Source organism: Centropristis striata, chromosome 11, assembly GCF_030273125.1.
Source record: "Centropristis striata isolate RG_2023a ecotype Rhode Island chromosome 11, C.striata_1.0, whole genome shotgun sequence".
NCBI classification, from domain to species: Eukaryota; Metazoa; Chordata; class Actinopteri; order Perciformes; family Serranidae; genus Centropristis; species Centropristis striata.
Window position 1 is genome coordinate 22,221,280 of NC_081527.1, and position 21,059 is coordinate 22,242,338.

Below are 21,059 nucleotides of genomic sequence, written 5' to 3' on the forward strand. Positions count from 1 at the left end.
TTTCTCCAATGTGCAATGTCTGTAAAAAGGGTACTTTCAGGAAAACAAACAAACATTAAACGCCAAATAGCAGAAATGTATGTATAGAATGTGTATAGAATGTATGCATATGTCTTACTTTTTAAATTTTTTATTCTATCTTCTATATCTATGTGTCTGTATCTTGTGCTGCTGTGACGACTGAATTTGTCCACTGCGGGATAAATAAAGTCATGTCTTATCTTTTATGTTATCTAATGATAAACAACAAATCGTATTATTTCAACCAGAGGTGAAGAAGTAATCAGATTACTTTACTGTAAAGTACTAATACCTCACTGTGAAACTACTCCACTACAGTAAAAGTACTCGTTATGCAGATTGTTTCATATATTCTAAATATATTATTGGAATATTATTATTGATGCATTTATGTTAGCAGTCTTTTACTGTTTTAATTACTTAAAATACTGTTATGTGCTTTAATGTGCTCATTAAAAAAAATAATGAAAACTGATGTTTTTCATGTTAAATCTCGACCAAAGTAACTAAGGCTGTCAGGATAAGTAAAAAGTATAAAGTTGTATATATGGAAATACTCAAATATTTCTTTCTTTTTTCATTCTTGCTTTCTTTCTTTCTTTTTTCTTTCTTTTTTTCTTTCTTTCTTTTTTCTTTCTTTCTTTTTTCCTTTTTTTTTTTCTTTCTTTTTTCCCTATTTCTTTCTTTCTTTCTTTTTTCTTTTTTCTTTCTTTCTTTCTTTCTTTTTTCTTTTTTCCTTTCTTTCTTTTATTCCTTATTTCTTTTTTCTTTCTTTCTTTTTTCTTTTTTTCTTTCTTTCTTTTTTCTTTCTTTTTTTCTTTTTTCTTTTTTCTTTCTTTCTTTTTTTCTTTCTTTTTTCTTTCTTTCTTTTTTCTTTTTTTCTTTCTTTCTTTTTTTCCTTTTGTCTTTATTTCTTTCTTTCTTTTTTCTTTCTTTCTTTCTTTCTCTGCTCAGTCAAACTGTGGGGGAAGGTCAGCGAGAGTTTGGGGAAGATCTGCTGCATGCGCCCTCACATCGAACGATTCACTTTCGTCGGTAAGTAAACGTCAGCAAAGTAAAGTAAAGTCAGCTGAACGTTGGTGGAAGAAGTACGAAGGTTAAACTTAAAGTAAATGTCCTGCATTCAAATAAAAGTAGTCATTATGCTGATTGGTCCCATTTCAGAATATTATTGTATTATAATCAAAAAGTTATCAAATTTACCTAGGTGAAGACGTATTATTATTGTTATTATTGTTGCTGTTGTTGTTGTTGTTGTTGTTGTTATTGTTATTGTTATTGTTATTGTTATTGTTAAAAGGAAAGCAGCAACAGCGGTAACAAAACAACAGAGAATACAATAAATCATTTATAATATCTTTTTAAAGTTGATCAGTTGATTTCAGTTCAATGTAGGCAAAATTATTATTCAAATGCACGCTGCAGATTTACAAAATAACGTTTGTTTTGTGCTTCTTTGTGTCAGATGAAAACGCTAACCTGGGGACAGCGATGAGATACGAGGAGATCGGTGAGTCGTCTGAACCAGTACTGACTCTTGTGTCGTCTGGTTTTCCTTCCTTTCTGTGTCTGAACTCCTTCTGGTTTGTTTGTATCTAGTAAACATGTTGTTTACTGAGTAAACATGTTGTTTACTGAGGACGTGTCTCTTTCCTCCTGCCTGTTTGTCGTCTGTAGAGTTACGCATCTTGCTCCTGTGTGGCAGTGATCTCCTGGAGTCCTTCTGCATCCCTGGCCTGTGGAAGGACAGTGATGTAAGCACACTGTAGCCCCGCCCCCAAACCCGTTCCTCTGAACTCCATCGTAATAACTCCGACGGGTAATAACCCCGACAGATCATTTCGATGGTTAACAAAGGGAACCCCTGCAAAAAAAAAGTGTTAGCATGCAGTGTTACTCTTCTAGCACACATGCTAATATGAATGCTAGCTGTTAGCAAGAGACAATGAAGGTATTAAAGGTTTGAATGATAAAATTGATGATGTAGTACAAGAATAACCACATTCAAAAGAAATTGGGACGCTGTCTAAAGCATAAATTAGATTGCGATTATTTGCTTTTGACATATATTTAGATGAATACTGTACAAAGACAATATATTTAATGTTTAATGTTGTTTATTGTGAATATCCACTCATTCTCAATTTAATGCAGCAACATGTTCCATAAAAGTTTTATGTCGTATGAAAGGACAGGTTGTGAGTTTAGAGGTATCTAGTACAGATGTATAATGCCTCACATGGGGCTCCAACATATGTAGGGGTATCAGGTACTTGTATAGGGGTTACAAATACATTTATAAAAAATGTACTGTACATGTCATAATACCTCATCAATTAAATAAATGGATATTAACAGGAGTAAACAGGATGCACAATATAATGTTAGGGTTTAAAATTGGGTTTAGATGGCTATTTGAATTATTAACAATTATTGTAAATAATTATTATTCATTCAACTTAGTTCATATATACAAATGAACACTCATACATGGGCAATTGTTTAATCTAGTCCAAGTTTGGCGACAGTGAACTTTGATTTATTGCTGATATTTTATCAGGCGTGTATGAACCTATAATGATTAATTATTGGTTCAGTGTTGAGTAAACTCTACAGTTATTTAGGAATGTAAATTTATATTTAGAATCTAGTCCTTGGCTCTGTCTCCCAGTCTCTGACTCAGTCTCCTAGTCCCTGACTCAGTCTCCTAGTCCCTGACTTAGTCTCCCAGTCTCTGACTCAGTCTCCTAGTCTTTGACTCTGTCTCCTAGTCCCTGACTCAGTCTCCTGGTCCCTGACTCAGTCTCCCAGTCTCTGACTCAGTCTCCTAGTCTTTGACTCTGTCTCCTAGTCCCTGACTCAGTCTCCCAGTCTCTGACTCAGTCTCCTAGTCTTTGACTCTGTCTCCTAGTCTTTGACTCTGTCTCCCAGTCTCTGACTGAGTCTCCTAGTCCCTGACTCGTCTCCTAGTCTCTGACTCAGTCTCCTAGTCTTTGACTCTGTCTCCCAGTCTCTGACTCAGTCTCCTAGTCCCTGACTCAGTCTCCTAGTCTCTGACTCAGTCTCTTAGTCTTTGACTCTGTCTCCTAGTCTTTGACTCTGTCTCCCAGTCTCTGACTGAGTCTCCTAGTCCCTGACTCGTCTCCTAGTCTCTGACTCAGTCTCCTAGTCTTTGACTCTGTCTCCCAGTCTCTGACTCAGTCTCCTAGTCCCTGACTCAGTCTCCTAGTCTCTGACTCTGTCTCCCAGTCTCTGACTCAGTCTCCTAGTCCCTGACTCAGTCTCCTAGTCTCTGACTCTATCTCCTAGTCTCTGACTCAGTCTCCTAGTCTTTGACTCTGTCTCCCAGTCTCTGACTCAGTCTCCTAGTCTCTGACTCGTCTCCTGGTATGTGTGTGTCCTGTTGCCTGGTTTGTGTCAGATGAGTGGAATCAGGGGAAGAGTTGTGGGCGATTCTTTAATCCAGTCAACAAGTTTAACAAACAGTGAACTTGATTTATTGGTCATTTTAAGAAAGTCAGATGACTCTTCAATAAACACAGCTCTAAGGCATGTATCATATTCAGCAGGTAGTAAACCTACCATGATTACCTTTTGGTCCAATGTTAACCGAACTCTACAGTTATTTAATCTCCCTCTGAAAGTCTTTCACGTGATCTCACAATGAAAAAAGATCAGTTTCCCCTGGTACAAGAGTCCAGGATAATGCTGTTAAACTTTGTGTCAGTCTTTCTCTGATGAGCTTGGCCTCCTAGTTCCTGGTGTGGTGTTCTACTCCATGACTTAGTTTCTGAATTTGTCTCCCAGTCTCTGCTCCTAGTCTCTGAATATGTTTTTTAGTCGCTGACTTTGTCTCCTAGTCCCTGACTCAGTCTCCTAGTCTCTGACTCAGTCTCCCAGTCTCTGACACAGTTTCCCAGTCTCTGACTCAGTCTCCTAGTCCCTGACTTGTGTCCTGGTCTCTTAATTTCCAGCTAAAGCTTTAATCTCATTTTTTATCAGCTGAGTGCAGCAGCACAGAAACACATTAACTAGAAGCAAAACATCAATGAAAGGGAAAAATTACTGCTGCTGCCAATCACAAATGTTTATCTGAATCATGTTGCAGATTGTTGTTTTTTTTAAATCACAGATGTTTTCTTATTATTTGTGGTTATACTGTAGATGCCATCCACATAACCATGACAACCAACATGATCTGGACAACACAGTCACATGTTACTCAAAGATTCATCATCTATTTCTGTTGTTCTACAGTCACAGAGACGTTCAGTGGCAAAACTTTCAGTGGGAGATCAGACCCAGTGTACATGAATGGAAACATCCTCTCAGTGAAAGTGTGTGTGAAGGTGTGTATGTGTGTTTTAGTGTCAGCATCAGAGAACGACAGATTCCCTCTGTTCCAGTCCAGATTCACTCTGATCCTCTGGAACTTCTTCCTCAATGGGAAAATAGTGTCTGGATGAGATGGAGAGAGTGCTCTGTAGTCACCATCACAGAAACGTATTCTCCAACATCTGGACCATGCACATCCCTTCTCCTGGACAGACTCTGATATCAAACCCAGTGACCAAAATGTATTGTCTCCAACCTGTACATCCCAGCTGTGAGTCCCTGAGTTAAAGCCCTCAGAGCCCAGAACAGACCAGTAGTAGGAATGAATCCTCTCTGGATTATCAGGAAGCTGCTGTTCCTTTCCTCCTCTCAGTGTGGTCAGATCTTCAGACAGGAGGAGTCCTCGACCAACAGTGTTTGGGTCCAGAATCAGAGGACTGTAGGAGACCATGTCCTTCATCTTGCTCCAGATGTTGAAGGTCAGGTTGCCCAGGTGTTTGGCCTGGTCTATCAGAGCTCCTGAGGGCAGCTGTGGATCCTCCAGCAGGGGGCGCTGCTGGACTCTTTCCACTGCAGCCTTGTAGTTGTGCAGGAATGAGACGTGTTCAGCTCTCAGCTGGTCCTCTGTGGCTCTGACTGTGTCTGAAAGAGCTGCTATCTCTCTGCTCAGAGCCTCCATCTTCTCCTTCATCATCTGACTCTTCTGCTCCTCTTCCTCCCTCAGTGCAGCCATCCTGGCCTCCTCTTCCTCTTCTAGAAACTGGTGAAGCTTCTTAAACTGATCCTTAATCTGCATCTCTGTGCGTCGGGCCTGGACCTGAATGCGTTCTGCTGTTTGATCAAACTTCACTTTAACTCCTTTAAAAACCTTTAACTTCTCCTTTAAAGGCTCCAGAGTTTCATGAAGTTCCTTCTTGTGTTGTTGTGCAGCTTCATCAGTTGGTCTGAATCTGTGGTTAGAGTGTTTTTCTGAATCTCTGCAGACGAGACACACTGGCTGCTGATGGTCCAGACAGAAGAGTTTGAGTTTCTCAGAGTGCAGACTGCAGAGATCCTCTGAACCTCTCTGATCTCTCTCCTGTAAAAAGGCCTCACACAGGTTCTTTAAAGCAAAGCTGGGGGGTAAAAAATCCTTTGAATGTCTTCTCTTGCAAAGCGGACACTCTTTGGTCTCTTTCTCCATCCACCAGGTCTGCAGACAGTCTTTACAGAAGCTGTGGTTGCAGGACAGGATGACAGGATCTCTGAAGATGTCATGACAGACCGGACAGCAGAGTTCTTCCTCTAATCTGGAAGCCATTTAGTCTCTGAGTGAAATCACAGCAGGCAGAAAGTGACTTTGTTCTTGTGGATCAGCAGCTTGGTAAAGTTAGTATTCCAGTATTCCCAGTGTTCCTTCCTGTAAATGAAGAGGTTTTGGTCTGAAAGTGAATCTTATAGTCTATCTGGTACTTGTGTGTCCTGTTGCCTGGTTTGTCTCAGCTAAGCAGAATAAGGGGAAGAATTGTGGGCGATTCTTTAATCCAGTCAACAAGTTCAACACAAGAACAAGAACAGTGAACTTTGATTTGATTTTTATTGGTCATTTTATGGCCTCCTAGTTCCTGGTGTGGTGTGTCTTACTCTATGACTTAGTCTCCTGGCTTCTGAATTTGTCTTCCAGTCTCTGCTCCTAGTCTCTGAATATGTTTTCTAGTTCCTCATTTTGTCTCCTAGCCCCTGAATTAGTCTTTATTGGAAATGTGGACTCATCAGACTACAGCACATTTTACACTTTGTTTCAGTCCATCTCAGATCGGCCTTGCTTCCCAGTCCATGACTTTGTGCCCTTGTCTCTAACTTGTTGGAAATTCTCACGAAGGTGAAAACAAAAAACTATGTGGAATAATTTGGTTTGAGTTGAATAAATTGACACACAACACTTCTTCAAAAAGAAATGACTGAACTTATCATTCTCCTTCTGTTGTATGAAAGGACAAGTTGTGGGTGTAGGGGTATCTGGTAAAATATATGGTGCCTCAGATGGGGCACCAATATATAGGGGTATCTGGTACAGATATAGGGGTAAATGTATAAATAAATGTACTGAATATGTGATTATGCCTCATCAAATAAATCAATGGATATATCTCTAAGGGGCACCAAAATTCTAAGAAAATTAGTAAACGGGATGGACAATATAATGTTGTGGGTTTAGATGGCTATCCAATTTATTAACAATTATTGTAAATTATTATTATTCATTCATTCATGTATATAAATGAACACTCGTGGCATACCCGTGTCCCTTACATGGGCCATTTGTTGATCCAGTCAACTGGTTCAATGACAGTGAACTTTGATTTATTGGTGATATTTCATAAGGCGTGTATGATGTTTATTAGTCAGTAAACCTATTATGATTGACTATTAATCTCACAGTGAGAAAATATCTGTTTCTCTTAATAAAGAGTTCAGGATAGTGCTGTTAAACTTATGTCCTCATCTACCAGTTTTGTTCTGATAATTTGAGCCAGTCAACAAGTTCACTGATTTAAACTTCATGTTAGTGTGGTGAAAGCCAGTTACCCAGGGGGCAAAGTAAAAAAACCGACACGGAATGTTGTAAAAGGTTTCACACCAGAAATGATATCTAGGACCTTCAAGGATCACAACCTGGGTGGACAACCCGGTCAACTAGCTACTGGAAAGCTACAGGGGGCCAAAATCCCCCTTTTGGGGACATTTTCCTGGCGAAATTTTGTAAATGCAAACATTTAGGTACTACAAAGGCATTAATAGTCCTACAACTTTAAAATTTGGCAGAGAGTATCCTGACACATAGGGGAAAACAGGAAAAAAAGATGCTGGGGTTTACTGCAACTCTAGTTTAAGATATCACCCTCAACATGCCAAAAAAGACAAAAAAAAGTACTGTTCGCCTGACAAATGCTCATGAAAATTCATATTTTTCAACACTTTATGTTGAGTATCTATACCTAACATATATATAGAAAACTTCCCTAATTCATAAGCTTCCATTTGAGTCCAAGATGGCCTTTCTACTAGCTACTGGAAAGCCATAGGGTGGGTCCAAACAATGCAACCCCTATTGTGAAAAAAGAGTCAATTATGCGGATCAGACTCCATTCTATTTCTGAGTGGTTATTTGGAGATAGATTTGGAGAGATCATTCTATAAAAAACTGAGCCAACCTATCAAAAGAGCACAAAATACACTTTCAGATGATGCCTTGGTTAAGCAGCTTGGTTCCCACTAAAGCTACATGAGGGAACTGTGCATTTTGTGGTCTCCCCAAAATGAACAAGCAGTGCACTTGTGGTCTTCTGGATTGCTTGCTGTTCAAAATAGGTAAATATGCTTAAAAAAATTATTTCTTTATAAAATACTGAAGGATTTACATTAATATTATATACAGAAGGACAGTATGTATGTTTGCCACCTATGCTAATTTTAGATTTTTTGATGTTTCAGAAACTGAGAACTGTTTCAGCTTGCTAGCTTGCTAGCAAGCTATTAAGCTAGCAGCTAACATTCAGCTAACATTCTGAAAGAAACTGTAAGTCCCTTGTACTGTATTTTTCATTTTATCAATATATATTTTATATATATATATATATATATATATATATATATATATATATATATATGTTTATCACTGATTGAGAGTATTCCATGTGATGTACCAACCATTTGTTGCAGTGCTGTATGGGATTGATGCCACACCATGATGTACACGATGAAACATCTATACTGTATTTAGCACAAGTAAAGAATAGAGTGAGTATATTGAGACAGGCTGCACTACATATGATTCAATATATTTTTATAGAACATTATATTCAGTGGTGGCTAGTGGTGAAATTGATTGGGTGGGTTAACAAATAAATTATAAAGTAAAAGTAACTCTCTCTCTCTCTCCCTCTCTCTCTCAAACACACACGCGCGCGCCGTGATCCACCTCATTCATGTTAGCGCCTGCCATTTTTCTTCTTCTTCTTCTTCTTCTTCTTTTTCTCTCCCATCTTGTCATTGGTCTGAAAACAGCAGTATTGGGCTAAATGAAATCAGCCCAAATGACAAGTAAGTCACGGGGGAGTAAAACGACACCTGTCAATAAGTTACCGGCCACCAGCCTGCTTCTAATTGGTCAGAACCGATCGGCCTGTGGGCTGAATGAAAGTAGCCCAAATGGACAGCAAATGGAGAGGGCGGGACATGGACGGGCCTGTCAATCACTTACACCCGGAAAATAAATTAGAGCACCCATTTAGAGATATCCATGTTTTCCTTTTAACTATTTGGTGCTTTTGCCACTTTAGATTTGACTAAAACTACATTACATTACATTACATTACATGTCATTTAGCAGACGCTTTTGTCCAAAGCGACTTACAATAAGTGCATTCAACCTGATGGTACTAGACATAGACCACAGGAATCAAGTAAGTACATAACTTTAAGAGCTAACTATCATTGCTACAGGAGTGCTATATGTTAAAGAAGAAAAGAATAGAAAAGAAGAAGAAGAAGAAGAAGAGCAATTTTTTTTTTTAAATATATATATGTTTTAGGTGACCATGGCTTAACCGAGGTATTGTTGGAAGAGATAGGTCTTCAGCCTGCGGCGGAAGACGTCCAGGCTGTCTGAGGTCCTGATGTCGGTAGGGAGCTCGTTCCACCATTTGGGAGCCAAGACAGAGAAAAGTCTGGAGGAGGTTTTGAGGCGAGTTGACCCACGCAGGGTGGGAGTCGCCAGCTGTTTGGCTGATGCAGAGCGTAGGGGACGGGCAGGGGTGTAGAGTTTGACAAGGTCCTGGATGTAAGTAGGACCTGAACCGTTAGCAGCAGAGTACGCCAGAGCTAGAGTCTTGAAGCGTATCCGAGCAGCCACTGGTAGCCAGTGCAGGGAGCGGAGGAGGGGTGTTGTGTATGAAAATTTGGGAAGATTGAAGACCAATCGAGCAGCTGCATTCTGGATGAGTTGCAGAGGTCGGATGGCTTTGGCAGGCAGACCTGCCATGAGGGAGTTGCAGTAGTCCAGGCGTGAGATGACCAGTGCCTGGACCAGGACCTGAGCTGCCTTCTGAGTGAGAAACGGACGGATTCTCCTGATGTTATGCAGCAAGAATCTGCAAGATCTGGTGGTGGCGGTGATGTTTGTGGAGAGGGACAGTTGGTTGTCAAGAGTCACGCCAAGGTTCTTGGCGGTTTCTGTGGAGACAACCACTGTGTCCTGGACAGTGATGTGGAGGTCAGTGGTGGGAGAGCCCTTCCCTGGGAGGTAGAGTAGCTCAGTCTTGCCCAGGTTGAGTTTGAGGTGGTGCGAGGACATCCACTGGGAGATGTCGGCCAGACATGCAGAGATACGTGCTGCTGCCTGTGTTTCAGACAAACTAAAACTAAACTTTAAACAACAATCTTTTGTATGTTATTTAGACAACTATAACTTTCTCATCTTTATTGCATAATATAGGGAGGGCTTAGCCCTGCTAGCCCATTTATACCAGCCATCACTGATTATATTGTAATTTTTCACAATTTAATCCACTACTTTAAATTTACAATTATATAATTTGAGTAATTTCTTTGTATGTTCCTTCTTGTAGCAAGATGACAAGCCAGCCAAAGAAACGTGGGAGATATTGCCATGCGGCTGAAACATGGTCTGGTGGCAAGGGTTGTGAAGACAAAAGCACTGACTACACAAAGTGTATCATATGTCAAGGACAGTCTGATACATACCTACACTTTATTACTCCCATAACGAAATCCAAGTTTAAAAAAGCCATTAATGCGCGTCAAGATGAAGTCTTCCAAAGACTGCACCATGATTCTGTGTCAGAAAAATGGTTGGAAGACAGTGCACCAAAGTGGCACCCAAAATGTCGGAATTGGTACATAAATGAGAGGAGCTACCAATATGCTGAGAAGAGACGTTCAGCTGATGTGAGTGCACAAGCATCAGATTTAGCTGATCCAGGATTCAGCTCCTCACACCATGATGTCAGGTTCACCAGGCGAAACACTGAAAAATTTAAATCCAAGAAGAGGTGTATAATTTGCAATAAGCAGTGGCTGCGAGGAAAGGAGCCAACCTCTTTGGTATCCTGTAGCAATGACAGTTAGCTCTTAAAGTTATGTACTTACTTGATTCCTGTGGTCTATGTCTAGTACCATCAGGTTGAATGCACTTATTGTAAGTCGCTTTGGACAAAAGCGTCTGCTAAATGACATGTAATGTAATGTAATGTAATGTAGTTTTAGTCAAATCTAAAGTGGCAAAAGCACCAAATAGTTAAAAGGAAAACATGGATATCTCTAAATGGGTGCTCTAATTTATTTTCAGGGTGTAAATGATTGACAGGCCCGTCCATGTCCCGCCCTCTCCATTTGCTGTCCATTTGGGCTACTTTCATTCAGCCCACAGGCCGATCGGTTCTGACCAATTAGAAGCAGGCTGGTGGCCGGTAACTTATTGACAGGTGTCGTTTTACTCCCCCGTGACTTACTTGTCATTTGGGCTGATTTCATTTAGCCCAATACTGCTGTTTTCAGACCAATGACAAGATGGGAGAGAAAAAGAAGAAGAAGAAGAAGAAGAAGAAAAATGGCAGGCGCTAACATGAATGAGGTGGATCACGGCGCGCACGTGTGTGTGTGAGAGAGAGAGGGAGAGAGAGAGAGAGTTACTTTTACTTTATAATTTATTTGTTAACCCACCCAATCAATTTCACCACTAGCCACCACTGAATATAATGTTCTATAAAAATATATTGAAGCATATGTAGTGCAGCCTGTCTCAATATACTCACTCTATTCTTTACTTGTGCTAAATACAGTATAGATGTTTCATCGTGTACATCATGGTGTGGCATCAATCCCATACAGCACTGCAACAAATGGTTGGTACATCACATGGAATACTCTCAATCAGTGATAAACATATATATATATATATATATATACATATATATAAAATATATATTGATAAAATGAAAAATACAGTACAAGGGACTTACAGTTTCTTTCAGAATGTTAGCTGAATGTTAGCTGCTAGCTTAATAGCTTGCTAGCAAGCTAGCAAGCTGAAACAGTTCTCAGTTTCTGAAACATCAAAAAATCTAAAATTAGCATAGGTGGCAAACATACATACTGTCCTTCTGTATATAATATTAATGTAAATCCTTCAGTATTTTATAAAGAAATAATTTTTTTAAGCATATTTACCTATTTTGAACAGCAAGCAATCCAGAAGACCACAAGTGCACTGCTTGTTCATTTTGGGGAGACCACAAAATGCACAGTTCCCTCATGTAGCTTTAGTGGGAACCAAGCTGCTTAACCAAGGCATCATCTGAAAGTGTATTTTGTGCTCTTTTGATAGGTTGGCTCAGTTTTTTATAGAATGATCTCTCCAAATCTATCTCCAAATAACCACTCAGAAATAGAATGGAGTCTGATCCGCATAATTGACTCTTTTTTCACAATAGGGGTTGCATTGTTTGGACCCACCCTATGGCTTTCCAGTAGCTAGTAGAAAGGCCATCTTGGACTCAAATGGAAGCTTATGAATTAGGGAAGTTTTCTATATATATGTTAGGTATAGATACTCAACATAAAGTGTTGAAAAATATGAATTTTCATGAGCATTTGTCAGGCGAACAGTACTTTTTTTTGTCTTTTTTGGCATGTTGAGGGTGATATCTTAAACTAGAGTTGCAGTAAACCCCAGCATCTTTTTTTCCTGCTTTCCCCTATGTGTCAGGATACTCTCTGCCAAATTTTAAAGTTGTAGGACTATTTATGCCTTTGTAGTACCTAAATATTTGCATTTACAAAATTTCGCCAGGAAAATGTCCCCAAAAGGGGGATTTTGGCCCCCTGTAGCTTTCCAGTAGCTAGTTGACCGGGTTGTCCACCCAGGTTGTGATCCTTGAAGGTCCTAGATATCATTTCTGGTGTGAAACCTTTTACAACATTCCGTGTCAGTTTTCCAAAAAATATGGGTTTTGCCCCCTGGGTAAGTGTCAGAAATTAAGACAGATTAAGGAGAAAAATGCCCAAAGAAATATCAGAATGGCTCCAAAAGCCCTGATTGAGGGACAAATTTGCATCGATATTTGAAAGACACAAAAGTTAGGACGCTGTATAAAACATAAATACAACTGAGTGCATTAATTTGCTTTTGATGTATATTTAAATAATAATTGTACAAAGACAATATACTTAGTGTTCAAACTTTATTGTTTATTGTAAATTTACACTCATTCTGAAGGTAATGCAGCAACGACATCACATTACTGAACTCTACAATCTCCATCTGTTGTATAAAAGGATGATTTGTAGCTGATTCTTTTCATACATTTCATACGACAGGCGTAGACTCAATGTGCTTCAATAAATGGAAAAACAAAGCAACAAAAAACAAAAGAAAAAAAGGCAAATATCATGTATGACAAAAGGAACAAAAATACAAATGATAGTACAACAGTGAACTTTGGTGAGCTCTAAGGCAGCAAAAACATTCAATCATGTGTTGTTTATCAGGGAGTAAACATATAATGATTAACTTTTGGTCCCGTGTTAAGTGAGCTCCACAGAGTTTTTCCACTTTGTGTCAGTCCATCTAAGATGAGCTTGGTCTCCCGGTCCCTGTCCAAGCTTCGAAATGTGTCAAATGGTCCCTGACTTCGTTTCCTAGTCTTTCAGTTTTTCAGGTGAGGCTTTAACCCTCTGAAATCACAGATCACTTGAACAAATCACATGACTTTTGGAGAGTGCAGACCTCCATTCTTGCAATGATAATGAAAGTGCGAAATAACTTCACAACTTGTGTATCTGCCCTTTGATTCATTTTAGCTCAAAAATGTACGCTTCATCTTTGGCCCATGCTAAACTCTTCCAGCAGGTTAAAATCAGGCCAGATGTTTTTCCCTAATTCTGCTGACAGACAAACGACCTTCCTGGCTGAGTGAATAATAATCTAGAAACATTTACATGAATAGAGAAATCATGAGGAATAAGTTCACTTTAAAGATATGAAAAATAATAGAATCCTAAACCCCCAAAATATATCAGAAGCTGCCATCAAACACAAGTGTTTATCTGGATCATGTTGTGGATTTTTTTTTTCATCACAGATGTTGACAAATGTTATTATTCGTTATTATACCGTATATGAAGATCAAGGTGACAACCAACGACATGACCTGGACACTTTACTCAAAGACTCATCATCTATTTCTGTTGTTTTACAGTCACAGAGACATTCAATGGTAAAATCTTTACTGGAAGATTAAACCCAGTGCTAATAAATGGAAACATCCTCTCAGTGAAAGTGTGTGTGAAGGTGTGTATGTGTGTGTTAGTGTCAGCATCAGAGAATGACAGATTTCCTCTGTTCCAGTCCAGGTTCACTCTGATCCTCTGGGAATTCACATCATAGAAAATAGAGTCTGGATGAAATGGAGAGACTGCTCTGTATTCACCATAAGCGACCCGTATTCTCCATAATCCAGACCATGCACGTCTCTTGCTCTGGACAGACTCTGCTATTACACCCAGTGACCAAAATGTATTGTCTCCAACCTGTACATCCCAGCTGTGAGTCCCTGAGTTAAAGCCCTCAGAGCCCAGGACAGACCAGTAACCAATCCTCTCTGGATTATCAGGAAGCTGCTGTCTCTCTCCTCCTCTCAGTGTGGTCAGATCTTCAGACAGGAGGAGTCCTCGACCAACAGTGTTTGGGTCCAGAATCAGAGGACTGTAGGAGACCATGTCCTTCATTTTGCTCCAGATGTTGAAGGTCAGGTTGCCCAGGTGTTTGGCCTCGTCTATCAGAGCTCCTGAGGGCAGCTGTGGATCCTCCAGCAGGGGGCGCTGCTGGACTCTTTCCACTGCAGCCTTGTAGTTGTGCAGGAATGAGACGTGTTCAGCTCTCAGCTCGTCCTCTGTGGCTCTGACTGTGTCTGAAAGAGCTGCTATCTCTCTGCTCAGAGCCTCCATCTTCTCCTTCATCATCTGACTCTTCTGCTCCTCTTCCTCCCTCAGTGCAGCCATCCTGGCCTCCTCTTCCTCTTCTAGAAACTGGTGAAGCTTCTTAAACTGCTCCTTAATCTGCATCTCTGTGCGTCGGGCCTGGACCTGAATGTGTTCTGCTGTTTGATCAAACTTCACTTTAACTCCTTTAAAAACCTTTAACTTCTCCTTCAAAGGCTCCAGAGTTTCATGAAGTTCCTTCTTGTGTTGTTGTGCAGCTTCATCGCTGGGTTTAAAGCTGTGATCCTTGTGTTCAAATGAGTCTATGCAGACAAGACACACTGGCTGCTGATGGTCCAGACAGAAGAGTTTGAGTTTCTCAGAGTGCAGACTGCAGAGATCCTTTGAACCTCTCTGATCTCTCTCCCGTAAAAAGGCCTCACACAGGTTCCTTAAAGCCAAGTTGGGAGGCATCAAGCCCCTTGAGTCTCTTTTCTTACAAACTGGACACTCTTTGGTCTCTTTCTCCACAGAAGCTGTGGCTGCAGGACAGGATGACAGGATCTTTGAAGATGTCATGACAGACGGGACAGCAGAGTTCTGCCTCTAATCTGGAAGCCATTTAGTCTCTGAGTGAAATCACAGCAGGCAGGACATTTTTCTTGTGGATCAGCAGCTGGGTGAAGTGGTAGTTCCAGTATTCCCAGTGTTCCCTCATGTAAATGTCCTCTTTCAGTCCAAGAAAAGGTTTTGGTCTGAAGGTGAATCTTATCGTCTCCTGGTATGTGTGTGTCCTGTTGCCTGGTTTGTGTCAGATGAGTCGAATCAGGGGAAGAGTTGTGGGAGATTCTTAAATCCAGTCAACAAGTTTAACAAACAGTGAACTTTGATTTATTGGTCATTTTAAGAAAGTCAGATGACTCTTCAATAAACACAACTCTAAGGCATGTATCATATTCAGCAGGTAGTAAACCTACCATGATTACCTTTTGGTCCAATGTTAACCGAACTCTACAGTTATTTAATCTCCCTCTGAAAGTCTTTCACGTGATCTCACAATGAAAAAAGATCAGTTTCCCCTGGTACAAGAGTCCAGGATAGTGCTGTTAAACTTTGTGTCAGTCTTTCTCTGATGAGCTTGGCCTCCTAGTTCCTGGTGTGGTGTTCTACTCTATGAATCTATGACTTAGTTTCTGAATTTGTCTCCCAGTCTCTGCTCCTAGTCTCTGAATATGTTTTTTAGTCTCTGACTTTGTCTCCTAGTCCCTGACTTTGCCTCCTAGTCCCTAACTTTGTCTCCTTTTTCCTGACGCAGTGTTCTACTCTATAGTTGGTACAGTTGGTAATGGCTTTTAATGTAAAAGTCAGCAGTTACAGGCCAATGCAAGTCATATGCACACAGAACAGCTTGAATGCTACCGCCAAGTCTCTCAATAAAGTCTCCAGCAGAGCAGTAGATACAACAAGCTGAATAACTCCAAGTCAGGGAGTTTACCAGGAGTCAGGCGAGATGGATAGATCAGAGGCAGGAAGGGCCAGAAACAATTCGGGACATGTTGGGGTTTACATATGCCTCAAACTTGAGCACCACTTATATGGTTCTCACAGTTATATTATGTGTTAAGATGGCACAATTAATAATCATAAAAAAATATATTAATCATATGACTTGATTTACTCTGAGTAACCCCATGTGGGGAACCGTTCAGATCTGTAAGACAGAGAAAATAGCCATTTCACCTAAATCAGCATGATTTTTTTTTTTAAAACAAAGGTAAGATGAGGATCATAAAAGCATAAATAAATCGATGTGTTTGGAAAAGCCAATTCAGAGTATATTGTGTAATTTGGCAGTGCCAGGTTACAAAGGGAATAGTTAGTTTTCATGCAAGATCCTGTGTCTGCGTAAAGCAAAACTAACATTTAACTCAGTGGTGTGGCAAAACCTGCTGCCAGTAACCTGTATAGGTATCACAACAATACTTAATAACACACATTAAACCAAATCATTAATTACAGTTCAGATATTGTGCTTAACCTTTTGGTTGTTGCTTGTTAAATCTATGCCCAGTTATTTTACCACCAGCTTGGCCTGGTCCCAGTCCCTGGCCAGTTCCTGACTTTGTCTCCTAATCCTTGATTCTGTCTGTATCTGAAATATGGACTTTGTGTCAGTCCATGTCAAATGAGCTGGGGCCTGTGCATGTCCATCTCGTGAAACATTAAATCTTTTTTTTGTACAGTTTGTTTTTCACAGTATCCTAGCTTTTTTGGAATCGGGGTTGTAGTTTATCAGCAGTGATAATTAATGTGTCAAAGTTCGCCACAGAAGTTAATTGTGATCATGGGGTCCAAGAGATGGATTGGTTCGCTCCAACTGTGGTTCTGGTTTCAGATGGAGGTGATCGTGGGGGACTTTGGGATCGTGGTGGTTCCCCGTGACGGAGCCGACACAGAGAGGATCATGAATCACTCCTCCATCCTCCGCAAGTTCAAGGTCAGTGTCACTTTTCACTCTGACAGAGTCAGCTTTTACCCCCAAACGTCCTCCAACTCTGTCTCATCTGACTCTGTTCTGCTTTTCAGGACAACATCACCGTGGTGAAGGACGGGACGAGCCATCCGATGTCTGTCGTCAGCTCGACCAAGAGCAGGTCGGGATTAACCCATGTCTCTGATGTTGTTCCTACAATATGTTCCTACTCAGTAACAGTTTAAAACTAGGAATTTTTCATTTCATGGGGACTTTAAAGTAACACAACATTGACTTTTGGTTTCACACTGAACACAAACAGCGACCTGCATCAAATTCTGTGTTCATCCTACTCCACCATAATAGCTCCGGCCACTGGAGGTGGTTCTGATTTCCTGCAGTGAGGTTGTATGAGGTACTGGCCCTCAGTCAGTGTGTTTCTGCAGCAGATGATGGTCTGCAGGTCCATAGTTTGGAAACAAACCCCGTTCTCCTGGAGAAAGTTTGTTGGACCCGTCCACCTGTCCAATCATTACCGCCACGTCACTGAGTGATGCTGTTACACAGGGAGGCCATGTGCCAAAAAAGGATTTTTACTGCCTTTACATTGACATTGTTTCAGTGAATTCAGTGTTAAGAAGTCGTGGTCATTCCACATGAATGTGTGAGAACAGGCTGGTTTATATGTGCGCTATATTCACAATATACCCAAAGATTTTTGTTGCTATCAGCCGTTTCATTTGGCACTACTTTTTCTCAACTGTAGAACCATTGAGTTTTACGGTACATGGAAAGTTGCCTTAATTTAACATTTGTCAATATGATGAGTAATAATAGTCAAATAATCATAATCTGACTGTGTGTCAGTTCCTCATACAACCTCAATTCAAAACAACTAAACTCTCCTTTAAACAGATGTTTTTTCTTTCTTTTAGCTCATCACTAAACAGTTTCTGGTCTGTTGTGAGCAGTGGTGGAAAGTAATTAAGTACATTTACTCAAGTACTGTACTTAAGTACAGTTTTGAGGTACTTTTACTTTACTTGAGTATTTCCATTTTATGTAACTTTATACATAAAATATATATTTGTGACTTTTTTTTAAATAATTAAACCTCATAACAGTGTATAAAGTAGCCCTTTCTTGAGAAAATTGAAGCACTAATTACATAAAGGCATCAATAATAATAATCCAATAACGTGGAATATATAAAACAATCTGAGTTGGGCCATTCTGCATAATGAGCACTTTTACTTTTGATACTTTGATACTTTTACTTCCTGGATGCAGGACATTTACTGTAGTGGAGTAATTTCACAGTGTGTATTAGTACTTTTACTGAAGTAAGGGGTCTGGATACTTCTTCCACCACTTGTGTGTTAGTAGACATAAAGTCCATGAATCAAATATACAGAAATAAATATAAGATAAGCTAAAGAGTTATGTTTTTGTGTAAGTTATGTTTTGTAAATGTTTATTTGATATTTCAGACTGGCGCTGCAGCACGGTGACGGCCATGTGGTGGACTACCTGAGTCAGCCCGTCATCGACTACATCCTGCAGAGTCAGCTGTACATCAACGCCTCCGGATAGAGACGACTCCCTGACAGCGAGGAGACCGGAGGGGAGGAGGGGGGCGGGGCTCTGTATAACCATGACCCCACCCACCTCAAAAAACAACTCAAACCTTCTCTGTCTTCTGTGTCAAACATATACTCTTCTTCTTCTTTGAGCTTTCTGACTGGAGCATTAGTGTCCCTCCCTCTGTCTGTGTCATGTGACTTTACCATCAGGGAGGGGTCAAGGGTCGGGGGGTGGGGTGGTGGGGTGGTTAGGGATGGGGGGGGGGGGGGGGGGGGGTTGCAGAGCAGGGTCGGAGGAAATCCCAAAGGGCTGCAGAGGTGTCGTTGATGTATCTTCACTGCAGTGATGGCAGTGTTTCTGTTTTCTGTCTTTATTAAAGTTTAGCGGTGCATGACTCACAGCCAGGCATGCTCAGAGAAAAACAACCTGTGGATGATGGTGGCGTTGAGCTGGAGACGACAGGCTGACTGGGCCTCATGCAAGAACCACTCCAACCAACAGATTCTGTAAGGAAAGGGTTAAATTCACCAATTTTCCCATTTTTATCGCCCGGAGAATGCCTGATTTTTATGAAACTAGAAAGTAACAAACTATTCTCACTTTCATTAACATAACAAGATACGACATGCACCTACATGTATGAAATAAACTACTGGTCCTTTTTGTTCTTTGATGCTTTATTCTCAATTTATTCTACCAGACTAAATGTTTAAGATATAAGATAACTAAATAACAAATTTTATTCCAAATATTACCAATAAAATTAAAGTTGAAATCTGTAAATTAATATAACGGGACATTATCAATTTATTTTACAGTATTATTTAGTTTCTTAATGATCTTGTATGTAAAAATTCTAATAATACACATCATATTGCTAAATGTTACATTAGGGAAACTTTATGTTTTTCTTTCAGTAAAAATGTAATGTTTTTAAAAAAAAAAGTAAAAAAAACAAACAGTTAAACATCTGACAGCAACACTTACTGTCATATTAAAGTTTTTAAAAAAAACTTTAGCTATTCTACAGATATACATTTTAAATACAGATATTTACTGTATATTATCTGTATTTTTATAGAAATTATCTGTAAAATAACTAATATATATATTTGACGGTGTCAAGATTTAAAGATTTTTTTTACAGTGTATGTGGTAATGTTATTAACAAGTGCTAAACACTAAAACATTTCTAAAACGCTAAACATTAGTATGCTAACATTAGCGTGCTAACACACAGCTAACATTAGCATGCTAACAGCTACCTTGTCCTCTCTGGTAGATGCAGATTGCTACAATAACCATTTCAGAAGTTGTAATATAATGTTATTATTTAGCTTCAGGCACTTTGTTAGCGTCTCAGCTCCTGGTGGTTTGCTTGGCGGTGGATGTGGTTTTCAGAGAGTGACGCACTGCGCTCCGTCTCTACTGAACGAGACGAAAACAACCTACTGGACCTGCCAGCAGGTGGCGCAGGTAAACTAATAAAAGCTGCTGATAAACGTCCGTTCAGTTGGCAGGTAACATTCTAACATAAACACTAACCAGCCGTGTTTTTATATGTTCTGTGTGAACGCAGAGGTAGAAGGTAAACGTGTTCTTGCATGAGGCCGTTTTAAGGAAAACTAATTTAACTTCTCCAACCAGTTTGCTCTGTTTGCTCTCCCGCTGCCGCCGCGGTCTCAGTCCCGCTGTAGCTAAAAGTGTACATAGAGACACAAGATCATAGTTCAGGTCAACAGTTTAACCTCGGAGCTGAAGGTTTATCAGGCTTACAGATCAACTCCGTCTTCTATCAGGCGCTGAGGATCCTGAACGTCACGATGATGGACTTTTCTAGAACACATCCTCAGCAGCAGTGTTGATGTTGTCGTGTTGTTGTTATCGTTGTTGTTGTTGTTGTTGGAGTGTTTAAGGCTGTTTTCTTTCTGCTGTTAGCTCTTCTTATAGACTGCATGCTTCAACAGTTTGGTTCTGTTCTGGCATGAGTGTTCATCACTTGGTAGGAAATGATCGTTTGTAAACGTGTTTGCAAAAAAAAGAGAAAAGGAACGACACAAAAAGTAAATATATATAAAATATATAAATATAATATCCAGTGGGGACCGTGCCCGCCCACATTTGTCCATTTTCTATTCACGCTGTAAATCTGTACGTACTCGAGACCGACGCCTCATCTGTGTGTGCGTGTGTGTGTGTGTCACCTTTTGAACTATGTAGCTGAAAATTTATCTTGTCTTCTGTATTAATCTGCCTTTTGTTGCTCTGACTTCTTTTGATTGTAAACAGTGATGCACTCTGAACAACAATCTGTCATTTTTAGTGTGTGTGTGTGTGTGTGTGTGTGTGTGTGTGTGTGTGTGTGTGTGTGTTTACAGATCTAAATTTCATTTTATGTTATTGTCAAACATTTATAAACTGAGGACTCAACTGAAAAGATCAGAACCAAACTGAATTTGAAAATATTTAAATTTAGGATTTTTCTTTTGGGATTTTTTGCTCTCCTGATTTTAAATAATTTAAAACTCTGGTTACATGAAGCAGTGAAAACCCTCTTATGCTATTTAAATAAAATATTTCTTTGGCAAATAATATCAATTCATTGGTGGATGAACCGCCATTGTTTAATCCGGAATGCTACGGAGTTACTGTGTGTCTTTATTAT

At 39.9% G+C, this 21,059-nt stretch overlaps 2 protein-coding genes across 2 annotated transcripts in view; one reads left to right on the plus strand and one right to left on the minus strand.

Moving 5' to 3' along the window:
* Window positions 1-18,629, plus strand: part of nmnat2 (nicotinamide nucleotide adenylyltransferase 2) — a 34,906-nt gene extending 16,277 nt beyond the window's left edge. Inside the window, exons 6-11 of the mRNA XM_059345051.1 lie at window positions 976-1,056; window positions 1,487-1,531; window positions 1,699-1,775; window positions 16,733-16,834; window positions 16,924-16,991; window positions 18,301-18,629. Of these exons, the coding sequence (XP_059201034.1) occupies window positions 976-1,056; window positions 1,487-1,531; window positions 1,699-1,775; window positions 16,733-16,834; window positions 16,924-16,991; window positions 18,301-18,403 (476 nt within the window). The 3' untranslated portion in view covers window positions 18,404-18,629. The remainder of the gene's footprint in view (window positions 1-975; window positions 1,057-1,486; window positions 1,532-1,698; window positions 1,776-16,732; window positions 16,835-16,923; window positions 16,992-18,300) is intronic.
* On the minus strand, window positions 4,157-5,656 carry LOC131980750 (E3 ubiquitin-protein ligase TRIM35-like). The gene has a single exon (XM_059345050.1). It carries the CDS (start codon window positions 5,654-5,656, stop codon window positions 4,259-4,261), a length of 1,398 nt encoding a protein of 465 aa, XP_059201033.1. The 3' UTR covers window positions 4,157-4,258.
* Window positions 18,630-21,059: the final 2,430 nt, after the last annotated feature.

Coding starts and splice junctions, on each gene's coding strand:
- LOC131980750 (XM_059345050.1), bottom strand. CDS start 5,656: ATGGCTTCCAGATTAGAGGAAGAACTCTGCTGTCCGGTCTGTCATGAC.